This window comes from Megalops cyprinoides, chromosome 25 (genome assembly GCF_013368585.1).
Source record: "Megalops cyprinoides isolate fMegCyp1 chromosome 25, fMegCyp1.pri, whole genome shotgun sequence".
Classification (NCBI taxonomy): Eukaryota; Metazoa; Chordata; class Actinopteri; order Elopiformes; family Megalopidae; genus Megalops; species Megalops cyprinoides.
In genome coordinates, this window is record NC_050607.1 from 15015320 (window position 1) to 15028937 (window position 13618).

At 51.4% G+C, this 13618-nt stretch overlaps 1 protein-coding gene across 3 annotated transcripts in view; it reads right to left on the reverse strand.

Annotated features, from left to right (window-relative positions):
* The window catches only part of dennd5b (DENN/MADD domain containing 5B), an 81970-nt gene extending 68700 nt beyond the window's left edge, over positions 1–13270 (reverse strand). For all 3 annotated transcript variants that reach the window (XM_036519927.1, XM_036519925.1, XM_036519924.1), the window contains exon 1: positions 12957–13270. In XM_036519927.1, the coding sequence (XP_036375820.1) occupies positions 12957–13065 (109 nt within the window). In that variant the 5' untranslated portion in view covers positions 13066–13270. The remainder of the gene's footprint in view (positions 1–12956) is intronic.
* Positions 13271–13618: the final 348 nt, after the last annotated feature.

Sequence of the window (13618 nt, forward strand, 5' to 3'; positions counted from 1 at the left end):
CACACGTTATTCAGACAGGCCACTGACAGTCATACTTCCAAGTCGTCTCTCTCCTGTCTGTCTGTCTGTCTGTCAGCACTGTCTGAGCTGTGGAGGACTGTTATGAACCATGCCTTTTGGCCTCTCTCGACCAAACCCCCCCCGGAAGGCCAACGTTAATCCATGTCGCTGTTACGTCAGGGTCACCTCAGAAGGACAGTGGCCTTGGATGTCAGTTGGACGCTGGTCTGTCTGCCGCTTGGCCCCTCCTGCCCCGGCAGAAGGCCCGTCCAGATAATCCTCATCTGTCCACCTGCTTTACCCCCTGACCCGCAAAACCGAGCCAGTCAAGGAACCTTCTGCCACAGGCCAGAGGTCAAAGGGTAATGGTCACATCAACCATTAAAAGGCCAAACACGCCGAAACGCATCTGTGAGGCTAATCCATGCTCAAAGCACAATTATCACAATGTCAAACACATCTATAACCCACGGATTTTCACTCGTCATTAGCACTCTGTCATCAACACACACTGGCACAATCTGACTATAAGAGGAAAGGATGGAGAGTTGAGGGAAGGAGACAATGACACTTATCACACCTCCTGGCTGGATGTGCCAGCGTGTGTGAGAGTGTGAATGTGTGATTTCGTGTGTGTGTGTGTGTGTGTGTGGTAGATGGGGTAAAGACCAGAACAACAAGGAGAGACACAAAGGGGAGAAAGGACAGGGAGAGTGAGTGAGCGTGTGTGTGCGCGTGTGTGTGTACGTGCGCATGTGTTCTGACTCTACTACCACGCTTTTCCCGTGTGGCTTTACCACAGAAGCCTCACAGAGCCTGCGGGTGCCGTGCCTGGGCCCAGCGCCTCCCCGCAATAACACGCGAGTCTGTTCCACAACGAAGTCAATCTCCCTCAATGCGGAAATCAATTCAGACAGGAGCGCGCAAAAACACAAAAGCCCTAGAAGACCAGAACACAAAGAGACAGTTTGCAAAGTGTGACAGCCCGTTTCTCTCCCTCTTTTCACAAGGCCGGGCTGTGCACGCAGACGGCTCCAGCACACACACAGAGAGCTCGGGGCTGCAGCTTCAGTCGAGCCCTGAGAGGAAACAGAAAAGGAAACAGCAGGGGAGGTGGTGTCACGCTACAGAAGCTCAGAGCTCTATAGCTGCAGCTCATACCTCTTTGCTGAGGTGTGAGGGAACATTTGAGCCGAGCACAGTCTCACAGTGTCACACAGCGGGTCATAGGAAGTGCTGTTTGCCCCATCGGGTACTCGGTGGATTAAAGCGTCGCCCACAGGCCAGCCTGGCCTCTCCCGCACCTCCGACTCGGGCGTGTGCGCTATTAAAGGGTACCTTGTCCACCTCCGTCATGGGTGCCCGTCATTAATGCACAGCTGTGTGTTTGTACGGCTGTTTGTGCTGCCGGCTGGAGCAACTGACATGGAGGGGTCAGCAGTCCGCCGACATCCACGGCTTCAGGGTCCAGAGCGCTTGTCCGGAGCGCCCCGCTTGTACCGTTTCGGCCATCCCATTGCCAAAGCACTTCCAGAAACAGGAGAGGCTGTTAGAGTGGGTGGGGCAAACAGGGTCCACTCCAGCAGACGATTACATCCAATCCTGACTGCGCAAGCACACTCCATTCCTTTCTACACCACACTCCTGCCTACAACGTTACGTCAGAAATGGGATTCAAATCCATGCCTCCATTCAGAGACCAGAACACGCACACTCTAACAGAAGGTAGGTCACCTTGAGTCCGGCACCTTAAGCCACTCAGCCATTCTGACAAGAATGGCAAGCCATTGTGTCAATAAGTAACATATAGTGAACGGCTCTTATGCAGGATGCTGTCACTATCAGAGCAGGGTATATTCACCCTTCAGCACAGAATGATGCCGTTACACAGAAAGCTGTCAGTGTGCTAAACCTGGAGAGGGTCAAATAAGCAGGCAGGCTTTAGATGTCACAGAGAGAGCAGGGTGTTCAGAGGCCTAAGAAAGCCTAATTTCCTCCAGTGCCCTCAAACTGCACCTCTTATTCCTCTTAAAACTCTACTTTGCCTGCCACTCTCCAGCATTCAAGTTCATGATGCAATTACCAGAATTCAGACAGCCATAAAGCATTTTATGGCGGGTCTCTCTGTAAAGCGTTTGCCCTGCACTTCGACGGCCGTGTTTGCGTTTCAGCTCCTAAGCAGGAGGCAGCGAAGCGGAGAGATGGCTGGGATAGCGGCCTTTTAAAAAACAGCCACGTGCTCCTCGTGCTCCACGTGCCAGCATGCGGCCACAAGGGCGCCTGCCGGCGCTTATCGGAGGTGACAGGGCGCCGAGCACGCCGGGGTGGGGGGGGGGGACGGCCCACCAGCGAGCACAGTCAACACGGCCACCCCCCCTCCTCCCTTCATCCCACGCTCCCCGTCACCACGCCTGCACTGGGACTTCGACCCCAACATGCCAGCGGGGAGAGTCTCAAGTCACAGTCAGAGATTCCTACCCACAATCCCCTGGTGTGGGATTCCACAGAGCAATGCTATCGTTTAAATAACATCGATTTTGTATCTCTTCTTCACGGATGACTGTTTTGGGCTGCCTTTGTGATTATTTCTGCAGAGCCTGATTCCAGAATTCCTTAAAGGGACAAAGAATCCAACAGTAACTCTACAACTAACCCATAAGAAAATGAAATATATTTTAATATACTGAGAAATACAGTATATTGTTAAGTCCAAGAACATTTCGCAAGTACATTTACAATATATTGCTACAAAGAAAAAAAATATTTTGCAATTTACCAAAATGGCAATAATTTACATATTTGTCAATATATTTGAGCCAAAAAATATATTCTCAAAATATATTCTTAATGTGTTTTTTTTTGTATGGGTATTTTTTGTAAGCCTAAACAGTAATATTTATAATGCTCACTGAGGTAAAGTATACATTCCTTGCAGTTTGTCAACAGTAAAGGATAAAGAATGTTGTGAATGAATGAATGTAACTATGCAACTAATCCTGCACAAATGTGGCCATTAGAATCAGACACGCATGCGTTTCCCTCCGTATCAGCACTGAGCGAGTCTGTGACCCGTGCAGCGTTGGGTTTATTGACGTGCCCCGGCCACGCATGCACAAATTATGCAATAGACACCGCCGTTCTGAATTATGCAACGTAATCCTTGTGGAGCATGCTGATACGCGGGGGGGGGTAATCTCCGAGACGGAGGTCCTCGCTCTGCCAACCCGCAGTGCGGTAGACGTTGCCCCTTATGTAAGGAGATTGGCGGCCTGGCCGCATGGCGACGAGCCTGGCAATGTTACGATCGGTGCAGTTCTGCCAGAAGCTTCTGCTGACACTGGGAGGGAGGGAGGGAGGGGGGGGGGGCGGTGATGGGGGACGGAGGCGGGGGTGGGGGTTATTATTTGTTAGCCATAAAAACCGCGTCTCTGTAAATAACCTTTATTTATTAGCAGGGCTCTTCCCCCCGCTTATGCTCTGAGCAGGGAGAGCACAGGCGGTGCTGTTCTGTATACATAACAAGCAGCAGGGTTTGCCGTGTTTATGGCCAGGTCTAAGACATTGCATGATGATGGGGTCATCATTCTGAATTGGGGCCGGCTTCCAGTGTCCAATCACCTGCCCAGGTAACGTCTCTCATTAAATTACATTACATCACATCATCATTAAGCGGATGCTCTCACCCAGAGCAGCTTACACAGAGCCTCTAATAAAGTGGCATGAAAGGTTGCATGAACAGGACACCCTAACCACACACGGTCAAGCTTCAGCGCCGAACTCAGCGCTGAGATCACAAATATGCGCCATGATTGGCATGTATGTGCAAAGTAATACGTTCAACTTAAGGACTACACCATTCCAAATATAATGCTAACACATACCACACACATGCATGCAAACCTCCACATACCGCCTTACATAAAACTCTGAAATACACTTCCACACACATAGTCGCACAAATACTGTATACTGCATGCTCTATGAGTCTGTGCTTGCAGTCAGAGACAGCATTGGAGTGTTCCTGAAATTAAAGACCCAATTTCACACAGCTGCCTCCTCCGGTAACCAGCGTATTGAGAACAGATTTGAAACAGGCCTTCTGAGTTTTATTACACTGTTAGAATAGAAGACTTTAGAATGATTTTATAATGCCAGTATATCAAAGACAGTAAAACTGCTGACGTTTTTTTTCTTCTTCAAAAAAAGCCAACGGGTGGAATAAAGACAGCCAGGTCCTTTCTGGAGAGAATAATGCTCCAGTCCGTCAAACTCAAAGGAAAATCTCGGAGAGTCTCTTTTTTTTTTTTAATCAACGCCTTCAAGACCGGACGATTCGCACATTAAATTCCCCACCATTCCCTCACACAAGTGGACAGAGCTCCAGCGGCTGTCGCAACAGTGTCATTTTCTTAGCAGCTGGACATTCGCAGACGCCCAACTCAAAGCGCGTGTCATCCTGGGACTTTCACGAGGTATTTTATCACGGCTTCCGGCCCCAAACCTCCAACTGTGCGTACTGTCCAAAGGCCGTGTTGAGGACCGCCCCAGCCTAGAGCAGCACTGAGCATTTAGTGTTGCATCAGGCCTTTGAAGACATCAAGAAACAGCAGGCTTTTTAATATCAGCTGTTGGGCTGATGTGTGCCAAAGGACGCCTGCTTTGGGCACAGGATACACACACACACACACAGTCATTGAACGGTCATAAAAAATTAACTCTGGGTCAGGAACACCGGGTCAAAGGGCATTTTGTATTTGTTGTTAAAGGGGCACCGATGCTGAGAGGGAGGAATAAACAGCAGAGAACGTGATGATCCTCAGCCGGAGGGAAAGAAAACTCATCGCAAAGTGCATCCCCACACTCCTGCCCGGATCCCGCCCCACGCTCACAGGCTGTCTGCATTAGGGAGAATGCAGAGAGCAGACCTCCTTAGGCTCCCTCTGTAACCGCTGCCTCCCCTCACCCCGCGTCTGCTGCTGGCGGGAGAACATACGAGCGACGGGGTCAGAGGTCAGCTCATCGATCAATGGGGCGTCGGCGCTCCGACAGCCGCAGTGATTAAGTGTTCGTTTCGTCTGCGACGGCAGGGGGGCGGGTTTAGGGTAACTGAAGGTTGCCGGGGCTGTGTTACCGTATACCGAGACGCAAACAACTGCACGAGACGGTCACTGAAGAATGACCATCGCAATTATCCGCTAATGCCTTGACCTTTGGCCTCACGAATGAGGAGGGGGGGTGGGCATGTCTGAGAGGGAGAGATAAGGCCGCTGACAGCACGTCTCTGTGACAAGGCAGGTCTGGGCAGCAGCCTCTCTCTGCTATAAGACTGCAAAGGCCCTGTTAGGGCCCATGAGATCAAGGATAGATCTGTACAGTTAAACTGCTCCCCATGGTCTCCATCACAGAGTTCAGAACTGGGTGATGCCTGTATGTGGAGATAACAAAAAGATGCGTTTACTGCAGCACCGAGCGGCCATATGACTCCATTAGAGTGCAGGCTATACAGTCCCTTGCTCTTATGCCTTCAGTGCAACTTAACAAGAACCATTAAAGGGGCATGCAACAAACAAATGAGGAAACGGGAAGTCACTAGACAGGCTTTTAGCAGTGAAAGATGAGGAGTGCTCCGCTCTTTAGAGCACAGGGGGGGGGGCCGCTTTGTCATTTCTGTCACGTGTCCTCCACAAAGGGGCTTTCCAGCCCCAGGAGGGCCTCGGGGGGCAGGGGTGTGGGTCTCTCCTCCGTCTGCAGCAGCCGCCGTTCTGAGATCCCCCCCACACACACACTCCACCAGGCCCGGGACGCTGGAGGTGCGACGGTATTTGCATACCCATTGTGTCCACTTCCAGGCTGGGTCGTCGTAGACAGATGGCAGGATCGTAACCCCCCCCTGAATCCCTTTGTGAGCCGGGCCCTCCCACCGGTCTCACCCCCGCCTCCCTGGTCACGCCCCCCCCAGCCTTTAGCACGGGAGCACCCGCAGTCCCACGGCCGGGTCACACGCTCTGCCCCTTCTCTCCCTCCGTTTTAGGAAATTTGTTTTGCACCATCGCAAAAAGGCTTGGACACAAAAACATACGAGCAAAGCTTAGAGACTGCACAGCTGTGGCAAGCACAATGCACTATAATGGAATCCTTTTTTTTTTTTATTTTAAAGCCAGATGAACCTGCCTCCTTGGAGAGGGAGACCTGTGAGAATGAGCAAGAGGACGGTGGAGAGAGACACCAGGAAGTGTGAGAGAGTCCAGGGGTGAGAGGCAGCGAAGGTGGGGGTGCAGACACCAGAGGGAGACTGGGGGGGGTGTTTAAAAGGCCTTAGAGGTGAATCTGGTGTAGGAGTAGAAGCCCCCCCCCCCCTCCACCCGCCAGCCAGTGTGAGGGGGTAACACTCAGGAAGGAAAGGAGACAGGCTGCAGGGTGTTTAACAGGGAGCTGAACTTGCAGAGACAGCTTCCGCACTCCGCAGGGGTAATCAGAGTCAGGAGCAAGCGAGCAGTGTGTGTGTGTGCGCGTGTGTGTGTGTGTGCGTGCAGCACAGGAAACAGAGGGTGATCCTCCTCTCCAATGAGCATCAGAGCCACAGCAGCTACCCGGAACCCTTTACCGCCACCGAACGCCAGAGCGGCCACGCGCTGACCCGCTGTCACCCTGCCCGGCGGGCGCGTGTGGCATTGCCTCCCAAAATAGTTGACCCCGCTCTCGCCTTTCAGCGCCCCGCCACCACCGCGCCTCTATGCGCTCCGTCGCCCAGCTCGGCCCGCAGCACGGGGTGTCACAGTCAGGGGGGGCCCGTTTTTACCGCCGGATCCGCCAGCTGGGAAGTCCGACCTTCTACGAATTCCACACAGCACAACCTGAAAGCACGCAGCTTTTTGCCTTTTTCATCTGTTATTAGTTATTAGTTATCTCTGTGCATCCGCCATGTTGGTGTAGTTCTCCCCTGACACACACCCTCCCCTTCCAACATCCTCTTGTGATATCCTCAGGTACAAAGATGCAGGAGCCAAAGGCAAAATGAGTCCACTGTCTGGGCAGACCTTGAGCCAGCTGGCGTACTGAGTGGATGAGGAAGGCTGGCCGGTTCCTATGGAAAAATACAGCGAGCCTTACGGCGACAACCCCTTATAAAACCTTCCATCCGAGCAAGGTGGCATTCTCAGTCTCAGCCACAGGCTTCTGAAGGAAGCTCACAGAGAGGGCTCCAAACCTGGAACTGCGGACCCCTTTTCCTGATCTCCAGCCGAACCCGGAAGCCCTGAACGGCCAGGCCAACAGTAGGAGGACAGCGAGAGGACAGATTTGGGTATAAAAAGACTCCCCTGACGGCCCCCTCGGTTCGTTATGGGTAATCTCCAAGTCAAGTGAGGACACAAAAGAGAGGGACACGAACATGCTTTTACAGTCAAACCACTGATTTATTTACCCAGTTATGTTTGTGTGTTTGCCTGATAGCCCCCATGACCTGCTGTAGCTCATGGCCAAACAGGGTTCAAATAAGCACAAGCAAGTTGTCATTGGACCAAAAAAATCCCCCTTCGCTTCAGAGTTCAGAGTCTGGTCAACACGAGGCGAACAAAACACAGCCTCACTCGAGCCCGGGCCAGCACCGGAAGCTCCGTACTCGGGACGGATTAAAAAGGACGGGGCTTCTGCCGTGCTCACTCTCCGCCCAAACCCGCCCCGCCGAATCCGTACCGCGCCCCGCCGGGACAACCAGGGATGGCGGCGGGGATGTACGCGCACCGGAGAGAACAAGGCTGGCGTCGGACGCCCCGCAGCAGAGCGGCGGGTCCGCAGGAAGTGTGACCCTGCCCCCCCCCCCTTCAGAAGCACAGGAAGTCCGCCTCCGACTCGAACAATGGGAGGGTGGAGGCAGGGCCGGCGTTAGCCGGGGGAAGGAGAGTCTCAGCAGAGAAATAAAAGCCAGAAATAACACAGTCCTGCTCCACGGCCGCTCGCGGCGGGCCGCCTCATTCGCTTCATTCAGGGCAGAGACAGATCTCTGGGACTTTCCGTCCTTTCTGCGTACAGTGGGGGAGGGACCACACCGTACCCCCTCCCGTTACCTATGACCACAAGTAGAATTACCACGGCAATCTCCGCACCCCATTACTAGCTGGTCCATGAATCAATTGTCCCAGACTCCATATTGACTTTCACAGGGACCTCCCACCACTCCCCTGCCTACCAGCATCCACATCCACCCTCTCAAACCACCAACCAAACACAGCAAGACAGGGACTGCTTCCTGCTGGTGTGTGTGCGTGCGTGCCCCAGTGTATCCGTACACACATATCCATGCACCTGTGTATGAATCCCTCACTATTGCGTCAGATGACAAATGCCCCAGTCACAGGCTCCCCAAACAAAGTGGGGGACCAGCTGGGACCCCCGCCGCCATCAGCTGGATGACATCATTCAGAAACCCCCCCCCCCCCTCCTCCTTAACGCCCTCACAAAGAGCCGCGCGGGTCACGTGACTCCACAGGAACAGAAGGGACGGAGACGAAACAGATGCGGGCGTCAGTAATCTGGATGACAATTTCAGAAAAGGAGCGAGTTTGGGATTTTGGCAGGCGGCGAGAGAGGGGCCTCGCAATCCCGAAAGGTTAATCACGTTCGGAGACAGATTTAGCCAATATCCAGGGGAAAACATTTTTGCGTACGCAGCGTTTTCCGCAGGTGTTGACGGCAACAGGGGGGAACAGAGCAGATAAAAGAGGGCTGCATCTCAACAGCAGGCCTGGACAGGGGTAGAGCAGCTGTTAGCAGTTTCCCATACCAAGCCTGATCAGCTACCATCATCTCCATTGAGATTACGTCAGAGCCATCTACAGTGATGATGCAAGCAGAGCCTACAGGCCTCCCAGTGCTGTCTCTGACGCCGAGCGTCTGTGTCCTCTTTCACCCTTTGAAGTCTGAGAGCGACGCAACAAGACATTAAAAATGCGACCGACGATCTGCACGCAGAGAGCTCCTGCTGCGCTCCATTAGCATTCCACGCAAATTATGCAAACTGGAATAATTGATTACGGTGTTGCGCATGCTGGGGGGGGGGGGGGGGGTGTCCTCAGCAACCTTCCTTCACCGTGGCAACGCGAGGGGGAGAATCCGAGCTCAGCCCCTCCCTCCCAGACCGCGTGTCACCGTCATGAGGGGACACACACAGACACTGTCCGCCAGGGCATGACAGACTGCATCAAAGCCTGTCTGGGAGGAGACGGTTATGCAAACATACACCAAAAGTCAAAAATTACATTCTAGAATGGTCGGCACGATATCCCAAACTTTTCTGGTTAAATAACCCCACGTCAACATCGCCATTACACGGCATTATTGTCATTTAGCTCTTATTCAGAATGACTGACATAGGTTTCACATGTATCCATTTTTACCGCTTGATATTTACTGAAGCTATTGTGGGTAAAAGTACCTTGCCCGGGGGTACATCAGCAGCGCCCCAGGGGGGAATCGAACCAGCAACCTTGTGGTTACAAGCCCTGTGCTTTACCACTACGCTATACTGCCACCATGTTTGCACGAACTGAACGCAGGTCACTCAGTGGGTACTAAACGGCTCTGACCACCCAGGACCGGTTCAGGAGCTCTGTGGGAACTCCAGCTGAGGAATATGGAACATAGAGGTGGAAGGCCGGAATGTTCACGGGCAGGCAAGAGCAGTACAGGGGATGCGAATGGGGCCCGGCAGACAGGAGGCTTACGGTGGTGCTGCCGCCGGTCCTCTGGTAACCCAGTTCGCACTAGACTGCTGCTCATAACATCTACAGAAACACGGCCGAGCCGCCGGCACCGCATCTGTGTCTCCCGAAGCGGCAGGTGCAGAAACACCAGGAACATATGGGCTCTGACGCCACAGGCCCGTCACGCTCAGAGCCCGGGCATGCGGCAGAGCCCCAGAGGGCGACGGAGCTCAAATCCCGGCTGTGCCACCGGCGGCCAGACACAATCCTACCAGACCGCGAAAAAATCTGCAATCACAACAGATGAGCGTCCGCCAGCGAAACGGAGAGCGCAATCTGGTTTTCGTGTGTGGAAATCTGCGTCAGGAGTTGCCGGTAAGACTGACGCGCTTTCAGGGATTTGGGGGCAGATGTAGAACAGTGTTCGCTTCTGCCTCCCCCAGTCAGGGCTACCCATCTTTTCACAGAACACCCCCTCGACACAGAACCCCCCCCCCCCCCCCCTCCCCAAAGCAGACCTGCCTCAGCTCAACACAAAGCACCTTCTAGACTCTGCTAGGCCCTGCGTTGGAGGAGACTGTCAGCTCCATTTAGCCACAGAATCAATCCAGCTCTGCACACTGAGGGGAAAAAAAGATGCAAAGCATTGTGGGTAAGGCGGCGTGGATCACCATGGTGAGCGCCCAATGCCCTGGGTGTAAAAAGAGCACGGCGTGGGTCGCAGAGGACAAGCCGATAAAACTCAACACTGAGCAGTCCGCTCCCATTACATCAAAGGGACAAACTGACGCTTTTCGAACAAAGCCAGTTCAATGTACATATAATGACAATTCTCAAGAGCTGCTTACTTTCAGCACTACTTTGTATAGGCTTAGCAGGCCTATGAGGACCATGTTCCTAATTAACTTCATCTCATAGTACTAAGATCGTGCTCCTTTCCAAACATGCTTGGATCTCCAACAGCTCGTAACGGACACAGCCAAAGGACCATGCTGGACTTGGGCATTTATCCTAGCATGCACCATGGTGTTGTAATGATAAGATATGTGGTTTTGCACCCAGCATTGCTCACCCTGACCTTTGTATGAAACTCAGACGCTGGATACGTGTCAGCTCATCCACCGAGACAATAAAGGAATATTAACCAAGCCCTGCTATGTACTGACACAAAGGGCAAAATGCCTCCACAGAAATACCCCGGTTTGCTTCGGCTGTGAACTGAGGCTATGGGAGCTGAATCATACAGAGAACAATGACGAAAAGGTTTGTAGACTGGACGAGGGACATCCCCGTATACAGTGAGTAATACATACACAGGGTAGAAAAAAGATATGCAGGGAGAGGACTGCGGAGTGAACCAGCACGCCGTCTATGGAGTGATTTATTACCAGAAAGGAAACCAGGACATTCAGAACCGGCCTCTTCCCCCCCCTCATTGTCAACCCATAATGAACTGATGTCCCCGTTTCCAGCAAGGAAAGCAATTTCGCTTTCTGCTTTTCGGCTCTGAGCAGACAGGGACATCTGACAGGAGAGTGGGGACACTCGGTGGCTCTACAGAGACAGGCTGATGTCCTTCACAGGGTACGTGCTGCAAAAAAAAGGTCCCTGTGACCGGCTCTGTTGAGCCTGCCCACCTTCTATCAGCGGCAGGGGATACTGGCGACAGGTACTTCCCTGTGATCGAGGGGGAAAGAGTTCCAAAGCGACTCTCCCCGCACAATTGCCGGTCGCCGTCCCACGTCAATAACGCCGGCTGGATTGCGCCGATGAGACCTGACAACATGAACTGGGCTCTCGGTGCAATCGATGGTATGGATCCATCGGGTTCGTGCTCTCACCCCTCTCACCCTTATCTATGGCGAGGAGCGAGGATATCTATTTAAAATCCATACTTATCCCCCTCAAACTCAAGCAAGCAAAAGACAAAGGCAATAAAGTACAGAGGTGGCCACAGACTCATAACTCCCCCCAGCTACTATGCCTGACTGCCTTGTACTTAAACTCCTGCTAAGCGCAAAGCATCAAATTACTGGGCATTGCCTGTGAACAGCAAAGGCAAAAGAAATCTCTGAACCTCAAAACAGCATCATCCTCACTAGCAAACAGCAACCATGTCCGTCAGGCTAACAGATACACTGCATTGGGAGCCTGTTGTCTGTATGAATAAAGCCATGTCTGGGTTTCAGATGTGTTCCTGGTCTCACCCCCCCCCCCCTCTCTCTCTTACAGTTCAGTTACCTGTACCACTGACACCACAGCCACTGCTGAGGGTAGGTGGGAGGGAGAGCTTTGTTAGATTGTTAAAATTATATTTGCAATCTGTGGGGACATATCAGTATCATCCCTGGCTGCCTGGATTGCAGGTTTATAGAGCAATGCAGGTGACACTCACCCTTTTGTCTTTGTGATGCAGTAACAGAATAACACAGGACTGAAACAGCATCCCAAAAAAAGCCAGCTTCCTAAGAGTATGAGTGAGGCTTTTGGTTGCTTTGTTATGTTGGAGATGTCTCTAAGTGCACTATACAAGTGCTGGGTTCAATTAAGAATAGTCATAACTCACTTGCTGGAACGTACATTTTTATTTTGAACATACTGTTCGTTTCCCTTATTTGAACCCCTTTAACATTTCTTTTCCAGATCATTAATGTATTTAAATTGCTAAGTGATGCGCTATCCTATCTCGCACACAACGCCATTCAGCTTCAGAATGGACAGGCAGCGAAAATACACACTGGCTAGTCTCTTTCTCTGTCGGAGTCCAACGTGACTGCTTGACTCACTGGTATTATGGATGAATGCCATCACGGTGCTCTGTTGTTCTCAATCCTCTACAACAATAACTTCGCGGACACAGCACTGTGACAAGAATAAGCACGGCTCTCCGCCGTATGTGCTCATAGGCGGTATAGCAGATTATGTGATTAACATATTCACACAGAATGATGAATTTAAACCTCTTGATTTTCCGTGGTAGAAGTGAAATCTGTGTCCAAGCTATGTATATAAACGGAGCGGAGCAAAACGGTATTTTCCGTTTTAAGGATTGGAAGAGCAGAAAACACGAAAATCACGACAACTTCTAGGTGTTCACGCGAATGTATATTAGTTTCAGCTGTCAAATGCTCGATCTGCAAGACAGTCAATTTTACCGTTTTTTGACAAGGCAATAACACATTAAGTTTTCAAAATAGTGCTTTACCGTTATTATACCAAAAAGAACCTTCGACTAAGATTATGAATGAACCTTACCAGCTAATTCGTCCGGTTCAAGACCAGTTTCTGTGTCTATTCCGCATATCACGAAGTAGTGGGCAAAGCGACAAGGAGCCGCTCCTGAGCCCGGAGTGCCCACGCTCATCCTGGATCACGATCTCAGCTTTGTCCGCGGCTAGTACTCCGATCCCAAAAGCTCCATGGCGATGAATCCGACGACCAAGAAACTTGCCTAAATAAATGCAGAGGCTCTGCTGAACACAAACAAAGTAATCTTCCTCGTGTTGATTCCTCAGAGAGACCGCTATTTGAGACTTAAAGAGAACCACAACTACCCCTTCTCTCGTCTCGCTGACAGCTCTGGACTGATCCTCAGCTCAAGAGCTGTTTTCTTTGCCTTGCTTTCAGCGGTCCGGGGCGGGCACTGGGAGGATCACGTGGTGAAGCGGGACGTTCAAAATTAACAATGCAATTAGCTTTAATTTAAGACAAGCGTTGCCAACAATCGCTCATATTATCAATAAATAAGCAATGATGTGGATGTAGCACATGCGCATTATTATTCGTTAGAGCGAGTTAATGCTGTTTTCAAGGACTGAGTAAAGACAAAATTTACAAAACTAATTAAGACATCAACAAATTACCAAATGATTTCGAGAGGACTTTGAGATTTTTTTTATATGATCATTATAAGATAT